Consider the following 22,256-nt stretch of genomic DNA (forward strand, 5'->3'; position numbering starts at 1 on the left):
TAAGAATCGAATACAATGCCATTATCTGCATATGTTCAATACAAAATAATAATAATAATAATAATAATAATAATAATAATAATAATAATAATAATAATAATAATGATAATAATAACAATATCCAGATTTCTTTCTGTATTCCTATTTTAATTTAAAGTGGTGTGTGGTCTAAACTGGAAGGTTATCTTTAAACAAATAACAAATATATACTCTACCACAGGGGTCTCCAATCTTTTCCAGAAAAGGCCAGTGTGGGTGCAGGTTTTTATTCCAACCAAGCAAGTCCACACCAAATTCTACCTGTTCAAATCTAATGATCTTCATTTTCAATGACTATCAGGTGTGACCATTGATTGGTTGGAATGAAAACCTGCACCCACACTGGCCCTTCCTGGAAAAGATTGAAGACCCCTGCTCTACCATTATACACCCTGAAAACCCTTAAAATACTATTTTGCTGTGTTTCATGGGATTCAAATCGTGACCCAACCTGCTCTCCGGCTGATCAGGGGGCGGATCTACCGGGGTGGCACGGGGTGGCAACTGTCACACTAAGAAAAAGCTCCCATTTGCCTTTGCATTTAATGCAACCAGACTGAGCAGTGATCACAAACAAATGAGTCTATCTGACTCTATAACAAATCAAAGCATTTGAATATACATACATGTAAGTATATGATATATTAGTCTATTTTGATTGTATCTTCATGTGTATTAATGATTTATAGCTTAACTTGAAACTATTTTCAAAACTAGGTCGTTCAGGAGCATGCGTCTTGAATATTGTTTGAAATTTAGACATATGACACCATATGGCGGTTTGTGTGGCACCGAATACAGCGATTTATTATTTTTATTTTTGACGATATTTGTTGGTGATTAAAATGATATTTCCGTGTGTTTGTGTGTTTTTTTGCTCAAGTAAACCGGTAAAAAGCACATCGAGGCTTTGTATCTATATATAATCTGTACTGTTTGCCGTGCATACCGAGGGTACCCTAATCCCATTGCTTCGTAAATTCAACTTGGCATAGACTTAAACTCGTTATAGGTTTGTGTAGAACTCAAGAAACAGAAGTTAAATAGACCTTACAATCTCCAGGACTGATTTTATATATTTATATATGGAAGAAAAACTTTTTCAACGCACTTCAGCCTCTATAAATGATCTTTTTGGAGCAAAGTGTATACACTAAATATGTATCATTCTTTGAGTCCACAAGAACCATGCTTGCCAGTGTTGCCACCCCTCATAATTCATATGCCACCCCCTTGCCACCCCATTCTAGATCCACCCCTGAGCAGATGATCCTACAAACCTTTGTGCCCAAAACCTATTATTTGTATTTGCATTTATTTAAAACGTATCAGTTCAATCCAAAATTATATGTGGTCAGTTGCATTCTAATGAATGCAAGTCAAACCAGACTGCGTTAAAGAATTAAGGGTTAGGTCTCTCTATCATCTGACGGCTATAAATCATTCTGTCAATCTTTTTGAAAACGCCTCAGCAGCCCATAGCAACATTAGCGATTTAAGTAATGGTGCAAGGCAGTTCTAATCACAGCTTCAGCTCATAGTGTCTCTTGCTCTCTAAACAAGGATGGAAAAGTCAAGTGGAAGAGTAAAGTGGCTCGGTTCGATGAGGAACTCGAGCAAAAAAAAAAAAAAAAAGAGTAAAAAAATACCCACCACACAATCCCTGAGGACCTGCCGGGCAATCACTTATCAACTTCTTAGAGCAAATCAGGAACGTTAATCAGCGGCACCTTAAAATCAGCCGCTTGGCTCGTTTACCCGAAGTGAGAAAGGAGGAAGAAAAACCGATACTCATTAAAGACTTGCTGCTGCGTCTTACACACCACCGAGTGTTCGTTTCTCCAGTGAAAACCTGGAGTTCCTAGTGAATCAGTAAACTCCTGCTAATCAAGCGAGGCAGGGCTGGTCTGGTGGGTGGAGTACAGGTCGACGCAATGCCTCCGCAGCCGGGTTTGCTGAGAAGCCGAGAAGTGCAGTTGGGAGTTCGAGCCAGAAGGTGGTCACCTGCTGACTGCCAGACAAGTCCTACAACCACACTGAAAGCACATCAGAGATGCAGAACGCCGTATGTGGTGAGGAGCCGCTCGCGAGTGGTTGATTCCTCTAGATCTCAGCAGGACTCCCTTCATCCCCTTTCCTGTTGCACCACAGGCGACGGTTAAAGCTGCAGGTCTTAATCCCACCTCTGAGACTCGGCGCGTTTCTAGTCGCTAAATCGACTAGACGCGTTTGCATTAAGAGAAATTAAAACCTATCAGCTCGGGGTGTAACACGGACCTCTTTTCTCGTTGCTCCTCAAAGACAATCGGCATCGAGGAACTGTTGACGTGCGGTACTGCAGCTGATGTAATGTGAGGTCATTTGTATACAGTGGAACATTCAGGACGGAAAACTTGCAAGCAATCTTACTTCAGAGTGGCAACTCTGGGTCAGGAATGCTTACAGCTAGTTCCCTCAAATAAGTAACGGAAGGAATTTCTAGCTCCTGTGGGCGTGTAGAAATCGCCACTACTGTTAGTTACAGCAATAAATATTTTGTGTTCAAGATATAATAAATTAGTTTAGTAGCGCTAACAAAATAAAATAATGCAATAATCAGGGTCATAAATGCTTGTTTGATTGTTGGCTCCATCCTAGGCTTATTGGCAGGATACCAACCATCTCTGCTACTTCCTTATTAGCTTTACAATCCTTTTATGGACATTTAATGAGCCATTGTTTGTAACGGCAGAAGGTGGAACCTTGACTTCCATTTGTTGTGCATCAAAGTAGAAATGAATTATCAGACCAACCCTGCAATAAGTCATTGGGGAACCGAAGGAAATCCGGCTATACATGTCAAAGGATTGGTCCGAGGAATTACATATGAAAGTGCAAATATTAATTAGCATGAAACTGAAAATATGTCGATTGTCGAAGTCGCTGAAATCATGAATCTCTCTTATGTATTTACATATATATATACACATATAAACATAACCGGTGGTCATCCACGCAAACTTGCGCATATATATATATATATATATATATATATAAATAGGTTCATAAATTACTGTCAATTGCTCTGTTTTGCTAATTTCTGTACAGTAATTTGTTCAATTATTATACTATAATATATTGATCACCAGTATACTGGTCCTTTATCTTACCTATACTGATAACCATTCTTTAAAACTCCTTGGTAAGCTAGGTCAAGTCTCGATTTACGACATGTTCAAGTTCGAACGCATCTCTGTCATAAATCAGGGACTACCTGGATTAAGAAATTAGTGCTAAATCGTGATCGCTGTTCAGTGGCATTTCGTTAAAGCTCAGATCACTTCACTCAGAATAGGCAGGTGGATACTGCAGGACTTTCCCCATGTAGGGAGTGATAAGGGCTATTAATTACATGAGGGCGACAGATTAGAGGGAGATGTGCATTCATCCAGCAGGTCTCAGAGCCGATCCTAGTCCTCCATTAATGTCCATTACCTCCCCAGATCACCAGAACTCCTGAGCCTTGACGATTACCAGAGCTCGATATGGATGCCTGGGGAAGTTGCTACACGTCACCTCCAAACTCCCCAAGCCTACGATGCGCTCATGCGAAAACAAAGCGGGATTGGGATATACTTGGTAATATTGCACACGGAGAGCACGATGCTGCTTCTCAGAGAGGAACAGCTGCCACCGGTGATGTATTACAATTCCAAAGCTCTGTTCTAGTCAGGTCTTCTTCCGAGAAAGTGTACTGTAGTGAATTTAAATGACCTTTGGGGGTCTATTTATATATAATACAATCGAAGGTGCAGAACAAAGGGGCAGACTTTTAGGGATGGGATTTAAAAGGCACGGCCTTGCAGCTGGAACCCAGACTGGATAATAAAGAGGACAAATGGTGGATGGGATGCCTGTGTAACTCGCTAACTGAGTAGAGACTACAGACTACTTCATCCTGATAACCAGTATCCTAGTATACTAGTATGAATCCATTCACACCAACAAGGTGTAACAGTAGCACAAAAGCAGTTCATTATTATCTTGATCGTCATCCGTGGCGATACTGATGAGCATTAGAGACGGCACCGGTGAAGCACGGCTCCTTTAGGACTTTTAGCCTGCGAGAATCCATACATTGGCATGAAGCAAATTACAATATAGATCCCCTCATGTTCAATAGCGTGCCATACTAAAGAGTCAATACCACCACTCCATCAGGTTAATCCTCTTTAATTACAAAGCCATAATGCTGCCTAATGGGAAGAGAGTTTTGGCCTAGAAATAAAAACGGGTCTGAACTGAGAGGAGGCAAAGCACACGGAGGATCGGGGAGGGTGTCTGGGGGGAATCAGCGTGCAGCTCGGCCAGAACTTCAATTCAGTTCATTTCTATAGCGCTTTTCATTGTCTCAAAGCAGATTTACCAAATGTAATATGTAATACAAAAATATAAATATAAGTGAAATGTGTGTATTTATCACTGATGAGCAAATCTGAGGCGACTGTGAAGTAAAAAACTCCCTTAGATGATGATCTTTTTCTACTTCTTCTTCTTCTTTTGGCTTCTCCCATTAGGGGTCGCCAGAGCGGATCATCCGTCTCCATACCCCCCTGTCCTCTATATCTGCCTCTTTCAACACAACTGCCTGCAAATCCATAAACCTCCTCCTTGGCCTTCCTCTTTTCCTCCTTCCTGGTGGCTCCATCCTCAGCATTCTCCTCCCGATACACCCCATGTCCCTCCTCTGCACATGTCCAAACCATCTCAATCGCACCTCCCTCACCTTGTCTCTAAAACGTCCTACATGCGCTGTCCCTCTAATTAACTCATTTCTAATCCTTTTAATCCTCGTCACTCCCAACGAAAACCTCAACATCTTCAGCTCTGCTACCTTCAGCTCCACCTCCTGTCTTTTACTCAATGCCACTGTCTCTAAACCATACACCATCGCAGGTCTCACCACAGTCCTATAAACTTTCCCTTTCATTCCTGCAGACACTTTTCTATCACAAATCACTCCTGCCACTCTTCTCCACCCACTCCACCCTGCCTGCACTCTTTTCTTCACTTCTCTAACAAATGAGGAAGAAACCGTAAAGGAATGAACCAGACTCAAAAAGGAGTGTGATTATAAATATAAGTAAAGGCATTAATGTATAAATGTACAGTGTTATTTATATCTGTACAATTGAGAGTCAGCAACAGCTAGAACCAAATTCCTTGTGTGCGTCAACACATTTGGACAATAAACCTGATTCTGATCACAAACACCAGAAAGTAAGAAATATCAGTGTGTGATCATGATTAATGTCTATTCTACAGTCTTCTACAGTCTTCTACAGTCAGCCATCTATGGAAATCCGGATGATCAAGTGGTGCCAAGGGATTAAACACGTTCTTAAATTACAGCAAATATGATGCGGTCTGATTAAAGGGAAAGTCTGAAGCAGCAGAATCACATCCGACTTTTCAAATCTGACGCTTCTATTCCGCAAATATGCTCCGAATGTTGAAACCAAAAAAAAAAATAAAATAAAAAATGTATTTTACTGGAATTTATTGCTGCTCTTCCTTGCAACAGAGATTCAGACCTTTACGTTCCCCTCGGACATTTTCTCCCAGACCTTTTATGTTCCGATTTCGCTCTGTTTGTATATTCTTTGAACATGAAAAGAAACCATATTAATTGCAGTATACGTTCCAGGAGACTGTCTTAGTGCCCAGAATAAGGAATTGTCAAGATTCGAAACCAGTGTTTTATTCTTTACCTTGAGACGTAAAAAGGGAGAAAATTGCGTTCGAATATTACGAGAATTTAAATACGACTCGGCGGGACGGTGCTAGTTGTGATTTATTGATTTAATTAGCATTTAGTGCCATATGTTGTGTATGAGGTATAAAAGGTATAAACATGACAACGGGAAATCGATGTCTCTCTGTGAATAACTGTACAGCCCAGCGCCACTGTAGTACCACCGAGGGAACATGTAACCTTTATTGTGTATCTTTCACAGGGAAATGTGAATACAGCATGCTTTTTCAAATGATTAAGGCTAAAACTGTGCCCTTTGATGGTTTCGCTCCATCACCGAACAAAATACAGTTTGGGTGAGTGTCTCCAACAGTTAGTCCATATCCATCATAAGAATAACACTAAGAACCTTTGTTTAATCAAATGGAAAAAAAGCAAACAGCAAATAACCATTAGAATTAATTCTATTTCAAATCACCTCTATATTATTCCAGGAGGAACCGTAATGTGATAATATCCTAAATGGGATCCATTCCAGACCATTCCAAGCTGACCTCTATCTACATTAATTATAGACAGACAATTTCTCAAAGATGATACATTCACAACAATGTGAGCAATCGCTCTGGCCATAAGCATCATCTACATCAGTCATCCTCCTCGCAACCTGAGGTAAATGTCAGTCATGACATTGGACAAAAAGGAGCCTCGTTATGGCTCTTCGTGTGACTGATCGCTGTCCGTTCTTACTTTGGACCAATGAGCACACAGTCTGCTCACACACTGAGGATTAAACGTAAGCTACTTGGAAGCATGGCGACAAAAAAAAAAAAAAGAAGCCATTCTGACGAGCATCTGACAAAATGTTGTTTCCTGCTGAACTACCGAGCGTCATAAGAACCACAACTGGCTCCTGATGAAACCTGAGGGAAACTATTTGGAGAAATGGCACACATGAAATGGTACCCGATTGTGACTGTAAAACCTGAAAACTATATCATATACTTCTGTGAGAGTTTAAATAGCAGGAGATTTTGCTCTGGCACATGGTTGCCTCTGCCAGGAGTTTTTTTTTTTTACATTGCTTAAGCTTTCAGCAAAATCAGCACAGAAAATGTGTCTCACATTGGAAGTCTATTGAAAAGAAGGTGTGATCAGGGTTGTTTCTAGTCTTTTTGGTACCATAGGCAAGATTCCTACTGTCAACCCTGCCCCATGGCTCCGCCCACTCACCACAAAAGCTCCACCCCCACACCAAATGATACAAATCATTCACAATCTTCCATTAAAAAAAGGTGAAACACATTTAATAACCGTCGCAAAACTGTAAACTGTTTTTACTGTTTAAACTTAAGCAGAAAAACAGGTCAATAATTTAAATGAGCGAGGGCGGATGCGAGGCAGCGGCGCTCACTACTGCCCCCTAGCTGGTTGTGCCCTAGGCAACTGCTTAGTTTGACCTATGCTTAGAAACTGATAAAGGAAGTCCACATATATTTATATACCGTGTGTGTGGAAGACTATAAGTGCACAGAAAAGTTAAATAACTCTGAATGAAATAACACTAAATGCAGGTGTTATTCTTTATATAGATTTTACATGTTCTGCGCAGTCAGGAAATGTATTTATGCATATTGCATACGTTGTGTAATTTGTTTCGAACAAAATGATTCGACGATGGTCAATGGAAACCGAAATCATGAACCCATTGAAGTCCGGAGTCAAAATCACACTGAAAATTTGAAAAATGTGAAAAAAAGTGAAAAGTTGAAATTTCAAAACATTTTATCCTGGCAACTTTTAATATCTTTCAGGAGTGTGTATGGTGCCATGTGCCTAAAGGCACTCCAGACAATGTATAGGCATGATGTTGATGAGATGGCAGATCTCCTGAACCTGGATGAAGGCTTCACTGAGGCTTCCAGGTGCTCCGATACGTAAGATCCCAGAGGTTCTTAATTGGTTTCAAGTCTGGGAAAAATGCATCAATGCATTTGTCATCCAGAAACTACTTACACACTCTGGCCACATGAGGCTGGGCATTGTCATGCACCAGGAGGAACCCAGGGACCAATACACCAATAGCTTAGAGGATTTCATCCCAGTCACCTAGTTCAAGTGAGGGGTCGATTCAATGCCACGGCATCTAAAGACATTGTGTGCCTCCAGCTTTGTGAGAACAGCTTGGGCAAGAACCACATATGGCTGGAAAATGTCAGGGGTCCTAACAACTTTTGTCTATATTGTGTGTACGTGCCATCCTTGTATTCCTACTGAAAGGTAGTTTCGGATTTAATAACAGGAGAGTTTTAAAAAAAATCTCTCTTGATTTATGTTCACCGTTAAACGTGTAAAAAAAAATAAAAAGGCGAACCCCGTGCAGGAGCGTCTACAGTAAGCCGCCACGCAAGCGCTTGACGTATATCTTCACGGGCGTGAGGGGAAAAGTTATTATTCAGTACCGCATTAGTCGAACGCCGTCTTACAAACAAGTGGCCTGCCTGCTTTCAAATTATATCCTGTCATCGTGCATCTTTAAAGAGCAGTGAGGCTCGGAGGAGAGAAGAACGCACTCCCTGAACCGCTTTTTCATTCTCCTCATTGACAACAAAAGATGAATACGCTTCTGAAAAGCTTTGTGAGGATGCCAACTGGGTGAGAGGAAGAGAAATGAAGAACAGTCACGTTCGAGACGCTCGCAAACTGATTGTGCAGTAGTTGTTCAGGTCGGGGGGTCAGAAGCTGGTCCGGGGTTAACCTCTGGTTCTCTCGGTCTCCTCTGTCTAGCACTGAATGACACTAGAGGACAGAGGACATATTCACTCCACAGTAACTAAAGCACCATTGCTTGATGGATGTGTTGACTTTAATGGCAAAAGCTACATTCTGACAGAAAACTCACTGTGGCTGATGTCAAAGCTTATTGGATCCGGTGGAACTCTTAAGTAATAATAAACTGACAAGAAAGAATGAGGATGCCCAATGTTAAAAAGAAAAAAAAAATTATATATATATATATATATATATATATATATATATATATATATATATATATATATATATATATATATATATATATATATTGGGAGGTCATATTAAAAAATAAATAATCACCTGACGCAAAGTGGACGTCGGTTTCCTCCATTATGTATGTGTACCTTGATAATAGTGGCATCTACTACTAACAATAAAGCTGTTCTTGTTAATACCACGTGCCATTTTCTTTATATATCTCATTTTAAATGTTATAGTCTCCAGTTCCTCAAATTCATATTCACCATATCAGGTACAGGGCACTCAAAATAATTCACAGTTTAGCTCAGTAAGCTCCTTAAGAAATGTTTTCAAAAGCTGTCTCACTTAAAACATTATGACCACCTGCTTAATATTGTGCTGGAGCTACAGGAGATCATGTGCTGGATCGGACCACACAGGTCATTAAGCCTCGGCCGCCCGTGACCCTGTCGCCGGTTCGCCACTGTTCCTTCCTTGAAGCACTTTTGATAGACACTACGGACCGGGAACATCCCTGGCTGCAGTTTTGGAGAGGCTCTGACCCAGTCGTCTAGACATCACAATTTGGCCCTCGTCAACTGAAATCCTTACGCTTGCCCATTTTTCCTGCTTCCAACACATCAACTTTGAGGAAAAAATGTAACGATGATAAAAATTCACCAGAACTACATGTGCATTCGATAGTTTAAACTAACACCTTCCAGCCAATCAGAATCGAGTATTCAGACAGAGTGTAGTGTAAGGTCATATACAATATACTTATATTCTTAATCTCCTTGTCATGCTTCTTCATAGCTACACTTCATGGATAGAAGTATCACCACAGCCATATGTGGGTCTTCTACAAACTGTTACCACAAAGTTGAAAGCGACCCATTATATTGAATGTCATTGAATGTGATAGAATGACATTTCCTCTTCAAAATGAGACCCAAACCTGTTCCAGCTTCGCATGCCTCTGTGCACAAGAAGATGTCGTTTACATGGATTGGGGTGGAAGATCTTGAGTGGCCTCCTATAGAGCTCTTATCCGAACACTACAGAGAAAATCTTTGGGATGACTGGAAAGCCCCAGGCCTCCTCACTTCACCCACATCAGTACCTTACTTCACGAACACCGTTGTGGCTAAATGAGCACAAATCTACACAATCAAGTGTGGCATTAGAAGTTCAAAAAGCACATGTGTGTCTTATGCTCGGGGGTCCATATAGCTCTTTTAGCTAGCTATATTAAGGGGACAACTGAAGGTTTTGGCAGTTTGTTATTTGGATGAAATCTTCACTACAACAGCTGATGAAACACCCAGGAATCATTTTCTCACACAGGCCTGAAAAGATCATATGCTTCTTCAATTTCAGAAGCTTTGAGGTTTAATAAGGAGTAAGGCTGCATCTGAAACAAATATATCAGAAGAACCCAAATCTGCACAAATTTCTGCTAGTTTAAGTAGGTCAGCAGTTTTGGAGCAAAGTACACGAGGAGCACGAAGTCTGTTTGATCAATTTTATTTATTTTTTTTTTTTTTGGAAATGCCGTTTATTCTCTTCTAAAGTAAAGTGAGTCATTTCGGTTGTCTTTCACATCTAGTTGAGTTCTCCGATGTGCTGTGGATCAAGACATCCGGCTTCACGGTGATCTGAAAGATTCCAATCTGAGAGACAGTTTCCTCCGAGCCTTTTCGTTACTGATGTTAAGCTTATCTGCTATTTTCATTCAAAATGACATGTTTTCCATGTGCCAAGCCGTTGTTTAGAAGCACGCCGAGTCACGTGATTTTCAGCGTTGCTTCATGCTAGTCTTCAAGCTAGTTTCTGACATGTTTTTGACTTTATATCCAAAAAGCTTTGCAAAAACCGACGTGGTGCCAAGACTACGTTAACAAGATGATCCTAGCAGGCAGTGAAGGAAAAAACAATATTTTTTTTTCAGCAAACAAAAATTGGATGGAGGATCTCGATGTATAAATACTGGTTGAAGCTGAAGCGATATTTAACTGCAAACACTCCTGGAGGGCGTTACTGTATAAGCTTTACACGATTATTAGCAAAATAATATAAGAGCGTGTCCAGGGTGCCGTTAGTTCTATAATACATTCCGCATAATAATAATAATAATAATTATTATTATTATTATTATTATTATTATTATTATTATTATAATAATTATAATCATCATCTTCTTCTTTCGGCTTTTCCCATTAGGGGTCACCACAGCGGATCATCCGTCTCCACACCACCCTGTCCTCTACATCTGCCTCTTTCACATCAACTACCTGCATGTCTTCCCTCACCACATTCATAAACCTCCTCCTTGGTCTTCCTCTTTTCCTCCTACCTGGTGGCTCCATCCTCAGCATTCTCCTTCCGATACACCCCATGTCCCTCCTCTGCACACGTCCACACCATCTCAATCACGCCTCCCTCAGCTTGTCTCCAAAACGTCCAACATGCGCCGTCCCTCTAATAAACTCATTTCTAATCCTGTCCATCGTTGTCACTACCAACGAAAACCTCAACATCTTCAGCTCTGCTACCTCCAGCGCCACCTCCTGTCTTTTACTCAATGCCACTTTCTCTAAACCATACATCATCGCAGGTCTCACCACAGTCCTATAAACTTTGCCTTTCATCCTTGCAGATACTCTTCTATAACAAATCATATAATAACGATAATAATAATAATAATAATAAAAAACAGTGTGTCAGGAAACAAAACAAACAAAACAAAAATAACTTATTTAATTGTAGTAAATTTAAATATGGTAAACAGCTAAACTGTATGTGACAGCGATGGTAGCATGTGACTTACATGTGAATATTTATTTAAAATCTATAAAAAGTCGATGAAAAATCAAACAGAGGCACACAATTGAACAGGATGTCTTTGGATGTCTTCACTTAAACTAGGAGACCCAAACCATGAAGAACCAGCTCCATGACGATGTGCTTTACATAGGTTGGAGTGGAAGATCTGGTATGAGCTGCTATAAAGTTCTGATCCTCGACCCTACCAGAGATTGGAAGCGATGAAGTACAAATACTTCGTATCGGCATCAGAAATTCACTTTTGATTTCTATCATTACATTTTCTACACAAATATCTGTACTTTCTACTTCTTACATTTTCAAAACAGCTTCGTTACTTTAGTTTTGAACTTTTTGGTGACCTGATCAACCTATTTCTTGTCATTGCGCTGCTTTTCAACCAAACACTGGTGTATAATGTCCAGGCTGATGTAGGCTAGTTTACGAAGATAACAATTTAAAGTGGATGAGACAGAGGGAGTCAGTGATGTAAACATGACTGAGAACAGAGACATTCCTGATCACCTGATCATCATGATCTTTTCTCTGTTTGTGTTCTATATGGTGGATGTTCAGCCTGGATACATTCATTGGGTAACAAAAAGAAGCATCTATACTTCTACCTAAGTGAAGGAAGTGTTTACTTTTGTCCATCTCTGTACCCTACTGAAAACCTTTGGGATGAATTGGAACCTCACCTCACCTACATCACTGCTTGGCATTACTAACACCCTTTCAGCTGAATGAGCACAAATCTCCACTAGCACACTCCAAAATCTAGTGGAACACGTTCTAATGGATTAAACATTGTAATATATAAGGAATTCAAATTTGAGGTGATGTTTCTCATGTATTCGAAAAAAAAAAGAACCTCAGTTGTCTTAGTTTTCGTGAAGTCTGCTGTGAGATAAATGCATGCTATAACACTACTCCTAACATCTATCATGTCTGTGGCATTATAAATGAATTATTACTGATGCATATGTATACAGGAACATGACATTCCTACGATAAAGCATAATAAACTACAGAAACACGCCGCCTTTGATGAATAACTCTTTCCAGGACTCACAATTTTAAAAAAATGTCACACCTGAACAGCCCATAAACTTCAATAAGCAACTCTGTATTGTCACTAAAAATAATATAACTTATATAATGGCACCCTTTTTCACAAATATTCTCACAGCCACCTTATCTTCCTGTGATATAGTATGAGGCTTCGTAGCACCATCAACAGCAGTACAACGTTTCTTTGTAGCCACCCTTTTTCACAAATATTCTCACAGCCACCTTATCTTCCTGTGATATAGTATGAGGCTTCGTAGCACCATCAACAGCAGTACAACGTTTCTTTGTAGCCATGGGGAAAAAATATTAAAGGCACAAAATGGACGCAAACGAGATAGATATATATATATTGATTATACCATGACTTTTAATAAGATTTAAAATTTTTGTGGTATTGTTTTAGGTGAATTTTTGGACTTTTGTGTATTTTTAATACTTGTGCTGACCGTTGTATTATTTTTCCCCAATAATTTTAAATTGTAACTGTGGATATGACATACGAGGTGGTATCAAAACGATTCCGAGCCTAGTTTTGTAACACGCCAACAGATAGCAGTACAAGGCTTAACACGCAGTCAGAGGAAGCGCCGACTGTCAGTGTGCCGAAAGACATCGTCCCGTGTACATTGGGATCTGTGCAACTGGTGCTATTTTACGGCTGCTATTCTGACCACTTCCACACCCGCCACCATACATCCTTCCTTAACCCGAAGGGCTCGGGTATCTCTCGCTCATTAATAAATAGATAGCAGATGAAAGAGGTAAACTGTGTTTGGCTACACGCTCGCTCTTTATAATTGGCTAATGCATTATTTTTCTGAAGGCGGTCGACTTTTATCGGCGTCTACATCAAGCTAACAAGTTACGGAGCGACGCAAAGCACGTTGTAAAGCAGACTTGTATCTACTCACCGATATACTCAAATATGTAGACGACGAAGAAGGGCGTGACAAGGTCGTTGATGCCCTGTACGTATCCGCTGGCCGGGTGCCGGATTGCCCAGATGAACAGAATCCGCTCGAAGATCTGAAGGGGAATACATTTTTAAAAAGCAAATAAGTCACCTCCAGCTTTAAGAATTCATGTAAAAGCTTTAGAAAGGCAATCGTGTAAACATGCAAAGCTACAGGACTTTGCACAAGGTCACGTTTGACGGCTATTAATTAGACACACAGACAGCATCTCCTCATTTAGCTGGCAATCAATTAAGAAAATCAATTAGGCTCTCGAAAGTAATTAGCATCACAACATTCAATAGAGCAGACGGCGAGGGCGAAAACGACAAAAACAATGTGTGCATGTTGCTGTGTGTTCATGGAGGTTAGTACTTGAAAGAGTATATAGATGAGGATTATCGAAAGCCTAGATGCCACCTTGAGATGAGACACACACACACATCACATGGGGGGAGAATTTGCGGTTTGTCCCCGTTGAGTTGAACTGAATTCAGAAGATCCATACTCCACATTGAGTTCGTTTTGCAAAAAATAATCTAAAGATTGGTTTTGTTATGGATTTTTAAAAAATTTATTTGTTCGGTTGGTGTATCGTGATGTTACAATGTTAGCATCAGGCTTCCGTCATGTTAGCGTGAGAAAAGTAATCCAGAGCCGTTAATGGTGCTGGATTCATCGTTCTATCGGTGTTGAAAAAAATTAATGGAACATTGCGTCCAGTTGATTTCAGAAGAGTGGACTCAGTGTCTTACGCGCTGTGATTTAACCAGAGCGACTTATATCATTTTATATAATGGGTAAAGGGCTAATGGTGAGGGTCTTGTTCAAACACCCGACAGTGGCATCTTAGAGGTGCTGGGATATAAACTCATGCCCTTCTGTTCCCTAAGCTACTACTACTAATGATGCATCACATTAGTTAGGATCTAATGTAGAGATCGATCTCTGCATAGCCAACCATGCGATACAATAAAGATACATTTGAAGCAGCTACCGATGCGATACGATTCACCCCAGTTAGATAGTAAGCAAATAAATTGACTTAAGTAGCTTATGACGTCTAACGCATGGCCCTTTCACAAGCAGGTCTTTGCGGGGCAAAAAGAAAAAAAAAAGAAGGAAGAAGAAAATACGGAGAGAAACGAGAAGAAATCGATCTACATAGAAAATCTACACAAATCTCATCACAACTTATTGGTCACTTTCTATATAATCTATAGATAATATATGATATTTAGATCTTGCCCTCTCTCCCTGCTTCACGAACAGACGGATGATAAACTGGATTCAGAGATCTGCTACACGTAAAAAACTGACTGCTTTGAATTCCTCTCAGGTTCTCGTAGGCTGTTTCTCGGTGCAGAGGTCGCAGAGGTGTTCGCACTGAAAGCTTCGCTGCAGACGATGTAAAACATATAGTGCTGGGATTTAAACTCATGACCTTCTGATCAAAAGTCCAAACTCTGAGCTACAACGTCCCTAAGCAATGTTCACAAGTACTCCGTGCATCATGGCATTTAACAACTTCTAAAGCGGCATCTTGGTTTCCTAAGTGAACGTCGGTCTTGTGGAAAAAAAGACCCAAGTTTCGTCACCCATCTTTTGTTTTTTTGTCTTTTAGCGATATGAAGAACGCTGATTTAGGCTTTCTCTCTCCTGTACTCGTTCCATCTTCATTTCTCTTTGCCTTCTTGCTCATTTCCTACAACACAAACACCTCGATCTTCATTAAATGTCTTTTCCTGAGCCGTCACTGTCAGATTGCTTGTATTAAAGGAAACTCAGGGAGAAAGGAAAGAAGGGGGGAAAAAAACCAGAGAGACACTTTCTCTCACTTGTCTGATGAGTCAAACTGACGTCCAGCTCACGCAGAGACGATGTGTCCCTGTCAAGCCCTAAATAAACTCATTGCTTGCACGGGGTCCGGAACACCAAACGCGCTGCTCAAGTCGTGCTTACATGCCCCTTGTGTGATTCACTCCCACTTCTGTCCATCAAATCCTGGGGTACGCTCACCTCATCTGATGGGTGCAGTGTTCACATTTCTTATCGAAATGGAGGATGCGATAGAACCTGGCACTTTTTGAGACACCGAACTCACAGCTTACTCGCTTACAGATGCCCACCGCTGGGTGGAAATCAGGAGCTTAAAATAAAACTTAAGGTGATCTGAAGTGTATTGCAATGTTGCATTCAATACATAATCCATGTATTTGCTCATCACAATACCATCCTGTGAACACATCTGGATGTTCTGGAAAGAAGAGATGAAGGCTGCTTTCGCAGGACCATGACAAAATCCTGACACACTGCACAACCTTGGCTTGCTTTTTTTTTTTTTTTTTTTAAATGAAGTACTCGGAGTGCAGAGAACCGCTCCTGCTGGCGAAGGTCACACGGTGGAGGCTTTACTTGTAGCTCACGAGGAATCTGTGCATCGTTAGCCGCCTCGCTGCGTGTGTAAGAGCTACACACCGTGCAGAATGTTAAAGAGAGGCTAAGAGATCCTTAAAGTTGGAGTGGTCGCTAAAGAGGTAAAGAGGTGTTTGCTGGCGTTCCGAGCGAAGTGCAAGTAAGTAAGATAGGGGGCAGCTATGAGGATGTATACTTTAGCCGCTATACATGCATCGTGCTTCCTCTAGAGTCTTTTAAAAAGAACAGTTTGCATGTTGGCTACAAGTAGGGCGTCATGATAGTAAGAAGCAGAAGAATTTTTCCAGATCAAAAATGTTTATGAAGCAGGACAAGAAGGGAGGATGGTGTTTACAGTGATGGAGGGATGATGTTGTATACATACAACACACACAATATATATATATATAGTTGTATGTTATACCGCAATTTCTGGACTATTAAACGCACCCAAATATAAGCCGCACCCACTGAATTTGACGAAGATTTTTATTTTGAACATAAATAAGCCGAACCTGTCTATAAGCCGCATTGATATGCCTACATTGAAACGAACTTTATACAGGCTTTAACGAAAGACAGTGTCTGTTACACTGCGTGTATCTGAACAGTAGACTACCAAGAAAGTCATTGTTCACTGTCTTCCTCCTTCCTTTCACAACAATTTCTCTCGAGAGTATTTCTTTTGGCATCGTCGTGCGTTTAAAAATCACCATCAGTGAAGCTTTTCTCCCGATGCCGTGCAGCTCAGAACACAGGTGAAGTGCGTTTTCATGCCCGGTTGTTTTCAGTGTGACGAATGATTCGCTTTTCCTGTAGACAGTCCGAGTGAGCGGCAGGTCAAACGTCAGAGGAACATCATCCATATTTATGATGTGGTGCGGCCCGATTCAGTGGGAGCGCATCTGATTTAATATAAAGAGTTTCATTGGTTCACCTGAACCCGTGCGCAATTTCATTGGTCTAATGTTATTGGTCTCAGTTTTTTGGCTTGAAGCTTGTAAAAGCGAGAAAAACACAGAAAAAATCCATAAATTAGCCGCTTCATTGTTTAAGCCGCGGGATTCAAAGCGTGGGAAAAAAGTAGCGGCTTATAGTCCGGAAAATACGGTATATATGTATATATATAAACTAAACAGTAAGCTAAGCAGTGTTTTCTTGTCATGTGTTGTTTTTGGAAAAAGGTTTAACTTTGTCAAAAGTTTGCGGACACGTAGTCATACATATGGTATGTGCTTTTTTTCACATTCCACATTTAGTCTAAATTTACTCCTATCATTTCCTCCACTCTTCTGGGAAGATGTTCCACTAGATTTTGAAGTGTGCTTGTGGACATTTGTGTTCATTAGCTGCACTGGTGTTATTAAAGTCAGGTACTGATTTAGGTGAGGAGGCAGTGGGGTTCAGCAGGGTTGCGATTAGAGCTCTATAGCAGGCCACTCAAAATCTTCCTCTCCCGACCATGTAAAGTATATCTTCATTAGCACTGCCATGCTGGAACAGGTTTGGGTTTCCAAGCTCAAGCGGACGCAAACATTTTTATTATGCCGCATCCAAAGACAATGTGTACGATCGAGCGCCTCCAGCTTTGTGGTAACAGTTTGGAGAAGAACCACATATGGCAGGAAAGGTCGGGTGTCCCAATAATTATGTCCACTGCACTGAACTTTCCACACGATGGAATCTCGCTCCATCAAAAGCCGAGAAACTCTAAAGCAATGCCGATGTAAGAAAAGTAGTCTGGACAAATTTCTTCCGCTGTTATTTATTTATTTATTTATTTATGGGTATGAGACAAAAGCAGTCGAATCGACAAGCAGCATTAAAACACCTAGTTTCCCTTAACAGCGGTTTCACAAAGCTCCTAAACGAGGCTCTATAAAGCTCAGAAAACACACAGCACCAATTCACACCTGGATCTCAGGGGCAGGCACGATCCTGAGCGAAAGCGGACGTGAATAATTACTCAGACCTTCGTACATCAAACGGAATGTGTAATCCGTCACGGTTTTCGTTTTTCCCCCACCCTACTCTGGTGCTGTCCTCCCACTTTTGGTAGGTTTCTCGTTCCCATAAATATATGTATGAGACGGAGAAGAAGTGCGCGTCGCGTGTCAGTAGAAACTCCTTCGAATCGCCTAAGAAACGGTGCAAAGCGCATCTGGCTCTTTAAATAATAAGTGCTGTCCGGACGATAAGTGTGTCTGCGAAAAGAAAAGAAGACCAGAGACGAGAAGAGACGAGACGAGAAGAGACGAGACGAGACGAGACGAGACGAGACGAGAAGAGAATTATGAGAGAAAGAATGTAAGAAAGACACAGGAAGAGGAGGAGAGCTTAGAAAAGGAAGAAAAGAAAAAAGGAAAAAGAAAAAAAGGACAAGGTTAAAAGCACAGAGCTTTTTTTTTTTCCACACCGTGCGCCCGATGTCTTCCCGGTTTAAAAGAGCGGATGATTCATTTCAAAGCCCACTAGTGAACCACACAAACACAAGCAGAAGCATGAGGCAGCTAAGACCTGCACGCTTTGTTAGAAAGAGCATGCTCCCTCAGATAAACCTAAACAGGAGTAGGGTTATAGTGTGTTTGTCACTCCCTTACCTTAAACCCCCCACCCTTCTCCAACACACACCCACACGCAATCCACTGAGCTCCTTAGAAACACATCCGACGCAATACCACGAAATCCACAAAGCACATTCAGCATGTGTAACCTGCTCTGGAATGAAACACTGAAGCATCGGTCCGTGTGTGTGTGTGTGTGTGTGTGTGTGTGTGAGATCTATCAAAGTGTATGCAGGATTTAGTTGGTATTATGTGTGGGTCAAGCTCACACTGGAAAGAGCATCAAGGTGAATGGACTGAGTGGTGTGGACTTCTCACCTCTTGCACAGAAGCTTGTTGAAAGAGAGGAATAAGAGGATTAGTTCTCGGTATGTCAATGTGAATCTGCAGAGAAGGAAACACAAAAAAAAAAAAAAAAAAGAAAAGAAAAGAGACACAGGAGCAGAAGCAGGTTAAGACGGATTCGAAAAACAGCCATTATCGAGAGACAAGGGAAGGGAATCTGGTCGTGGATGGTGACCCAACGTCTGGCTGAAAACTGAACAAGTTCATTTCATTTCACTGGGCATGAACTCATCAGCTTTATCAGCTTAACCCTTTGAAGTCACGGTTAGCGGATTCACCGTGTAATGTGAAGCGCTTCTTCCTCGTCTGGTCTCGTCGACTATTACAACCTTTCACCAATGAACAAATCAGATGTGGTATTTTAACCAATTAGAGTTAGTGTTAAGTGTAAAAAAAATAATATAATTGAAAAATAAATGAAACTCTATATACACAAATTAATAAAAAAATTAAATACAAAAGGTGCTCGGAAACTAACGACATATCGCACGCCTAAAAAAAAAAAAAAAAAAAACAGCTTATCACTTAGTGGACACCTGACCATAAGATTCATGAGTTTTCTGAACGTCCTATTCCACATTCACTTTTTGCTGTTGTAATAAACAGCATCCCATTCCTCTGAGATAATGTTGATTTTGGAGTGCACCTGTGGGGATGTGTGTTCGTTCAGCTACAAGCGTATTAGTAAAGTCAGGTATTCATGTAGGGTGACATCCAAGATGTTCCACTCCAACCCATGTACAGCAGATCTTCATGGATCTTCATCTTAGTGCACAGGGGTATTGTCATGCTGGAACAGGTTTGGGACTCCTAGTTCAAGTGAAGGAAGAATTTAATGCTACCAGATCCCAAAACAAATTTGTCCCTTTATATAATCTTGTCTGAATTTGTGGTTTCGAGAAGAACCACATATGGCTGGAAGAGTTACGTGTCCCAATGCTTTTGTCCATACAGTGCATATTAAAGAAGCTACACACAGCTATTACTTTAACAAATGCAATTTTTTTTTCTCTTTTGAATTTAATTGAGCAAAAAAAAAACCCACACAATACAGATTTTTCTCAAATCACATAACGTTCTCTGTCCTGAGAACTTTCCCACGGAGAAAAAACTACTGACTGTCATTACTGCTTCAATGTAGCAATGAGAGTATAATACCGTCAAATTACAACACAGTGTGCGCTACTTCGTTATTCATTACAGGGTTAAGAGTATGTAGTATTTCTACCATCCAAGTCCCTGAGAAGAAGCTGTTACTATAGAAACAATGAACATATTACAATTAACACATTGATATATATATATATATATATATATATATATATATATATATATATATATATATATATATATATATATATATATATATATATACAGTACAGACCAAAAGTTTATATATATTATATATACAGTACAGACCAAAAGTTTGGACACACCTTCTCATTCAAAGAGTTTTCTTTATTTTCATGACTATGAAAATTGTAGGGTCACACTGAAGGCATCAAAACTATGAATTAACACATGTGGAATTATATACATAACAAAAAAGTGAACTAAAAATATGTCATATTGTAGGTTCTTCAAAGAAGCATCAAGAGAATGCCAAGAGTGTGCAAAGCAGTAATCTAAGCAAAAGGTGGCTACTTTGAAGAACCTACAATATGACATATTTTCAGTTGTTTCACACTTTTTTGTTATGTATATAATTCCATATATGATTCCACGTGTTAATTCATAGTTTTGATGCCTTCAGTGTGACTCTACAATTTTCATAGTCATGAAAATAAAGAAAACTCTTTGAATGAGAAGGTGTGTCCAAACTTTTGGTCTGTACTGTATATTCTAACCAATCAGGTTGAATAATTAAAAAGCATTGTGAAGCAAACGTATAAAAAAAAAAATGTAATTAAATTAAAAAATAAAAGGCGGACAAATGTGTCTTAACATTTAAACAGTCCAACAGTCAGGTTTATACTTTTCATCCTTTTTTTTATGCTAATATGTAACACATTCATATATTCAGCGTTGTTGTTCTGAGAAGAAATAACACCCTTTACATTTTTGCTGTGGTTTGCCTTTTTCTGTTGTTGTTGTTTATTTTATTTAATTATTTTAGTTTTTTGGGGTTTTTTTTAACATCAAGAAGTGCTGACTCAAACACAAATACGTCAGATCGGAAATTATATTTAACGACTAAATATAGAGCAATAATCTTGGGAGAAGATAAAAAAGAAGGAAAGCATGTCACCAGTTCCAGTTGTTTTTTTTTTTTTTTAAAAGACAAACAGCAGAGGATGATGTGTTATTTAAAATTTTTTTTCCCCTTTTATGGAAAAAATCTAATTTAAATGAAGCTTTTGTGTTTTTCATGAAAGGCAAAACAACTTTCAAAGACTAGAAAGAAAAAAAAACGTGGATCTCATTTCTAACTGCTCAATCAACTTTGTATTGTGATGTTAAATAGTTTGTGAGAAGAAGTGCACTTATATATTTAAATGTGTGAATTTTTTGTTGTTTTTTTTTCTCCCCGCCGATTTTGGACGCCTGCTTTTGAAACCCTGATAAAAAGAGCAATCGCGTTTATGCAGACGTTTGTGGATAAACCAAAAAAAATTAGTTTTTAGCCAAAAAATTCAATAAAAAAAACAACCCGTACTTATTCAAGCGTTCCAGACTTCAAAGTGTTAAACACAGAAAACTAAACTGACTAAAAATAGGGGAGAACTAAATGCACTGTGGTCCAAACCTTCAGTTCCCACCTGAGACTTGAGCCAACCATCAGACCAGATCAAACAGACAAGAGAAACAGACAGTCAGAGAAACACATGGCACTGAGCAGAAGATGCCTGAGTGACATGCTGCTGGTGAGGGCGGGGCAGATTGGCGTCTCCGCTCTGTCCTGCCTCTTACCTCGGTGACTCTGGGCTGGAGCACTAACCTCTCCGGATTCATGCGAGGAATATCTATCTGAATCTGATGGTGCACACAAACACACACACGCGCACACACACACACACACACACACACACACACACACACACACACACACACACTCTACATAGATACACACAGAAATCCTACAAAAGCTGTGTGAGAGGATGATGGGATGAGATACAAACATGTACGCAAAAGTGGACACGTACACAAGCACACACATCGTAAGCGACTATACTGTCAATTACGTGTTGTCGTGGATCGTTTTCCTGTAAGATCATTACCCAAAGGGTCCATTCCTCTTACACCACAGATATCTGATTATGAGTACCCTCTTAGACATGTTAATGAACAATGGGTCATGCGTTTAAAGCGTTTATA

General features: G+C 40.0%; 1 protein-coding gene across 4 annotated transcripts in view; it reads right to left on the minus strand.

Moving 5' to 3' along the window:
* The window catches only part of tbc1d22a (TBC1 domain family, member 22a), a 188,100-nt gene that overhangs the window by 114,838 nt on the left and 51,006 nt on the right, over window positions 1–22,256 (minus strand). The window contains exons 7-9 of one of the 4 annotated variants that reach the window (XM_083528470.1): window positions 21,852–21,914; window positions 18,915–18,980; window positions 13,576–13,690 (exon numbers count right to left, since the gene is read on the minus strand). In XM_083528470.1, coding sequence (XP_083384596.1) covers window positions 13,576–13,690; window positions 18,915–18,980; window positions 21,852–21,914 — 244 coding nt within the window. The remainder of the gene's footprint in view (window positions 1–13,575; window positions 13,691–18,914; window positions 18,981–21,851; window positions 21,915–22,256) is intronic. The other 3 variants (XM_083528471.1, XM_083528472.1, XM_083528473.1) reach the window with 3 other exon arrangements.

This window comes from Silurus aristotelis, assembly GCF_946808225.1.
Source record: "Silurus aristotelis genome assembly, chromosome: 24".
Lineage (NCBI taxonomy): Eukaryota > Metazoa > Chordata > Actinopteri > Siluriformes > Siluridae > Silurus > Silurus aristotelis.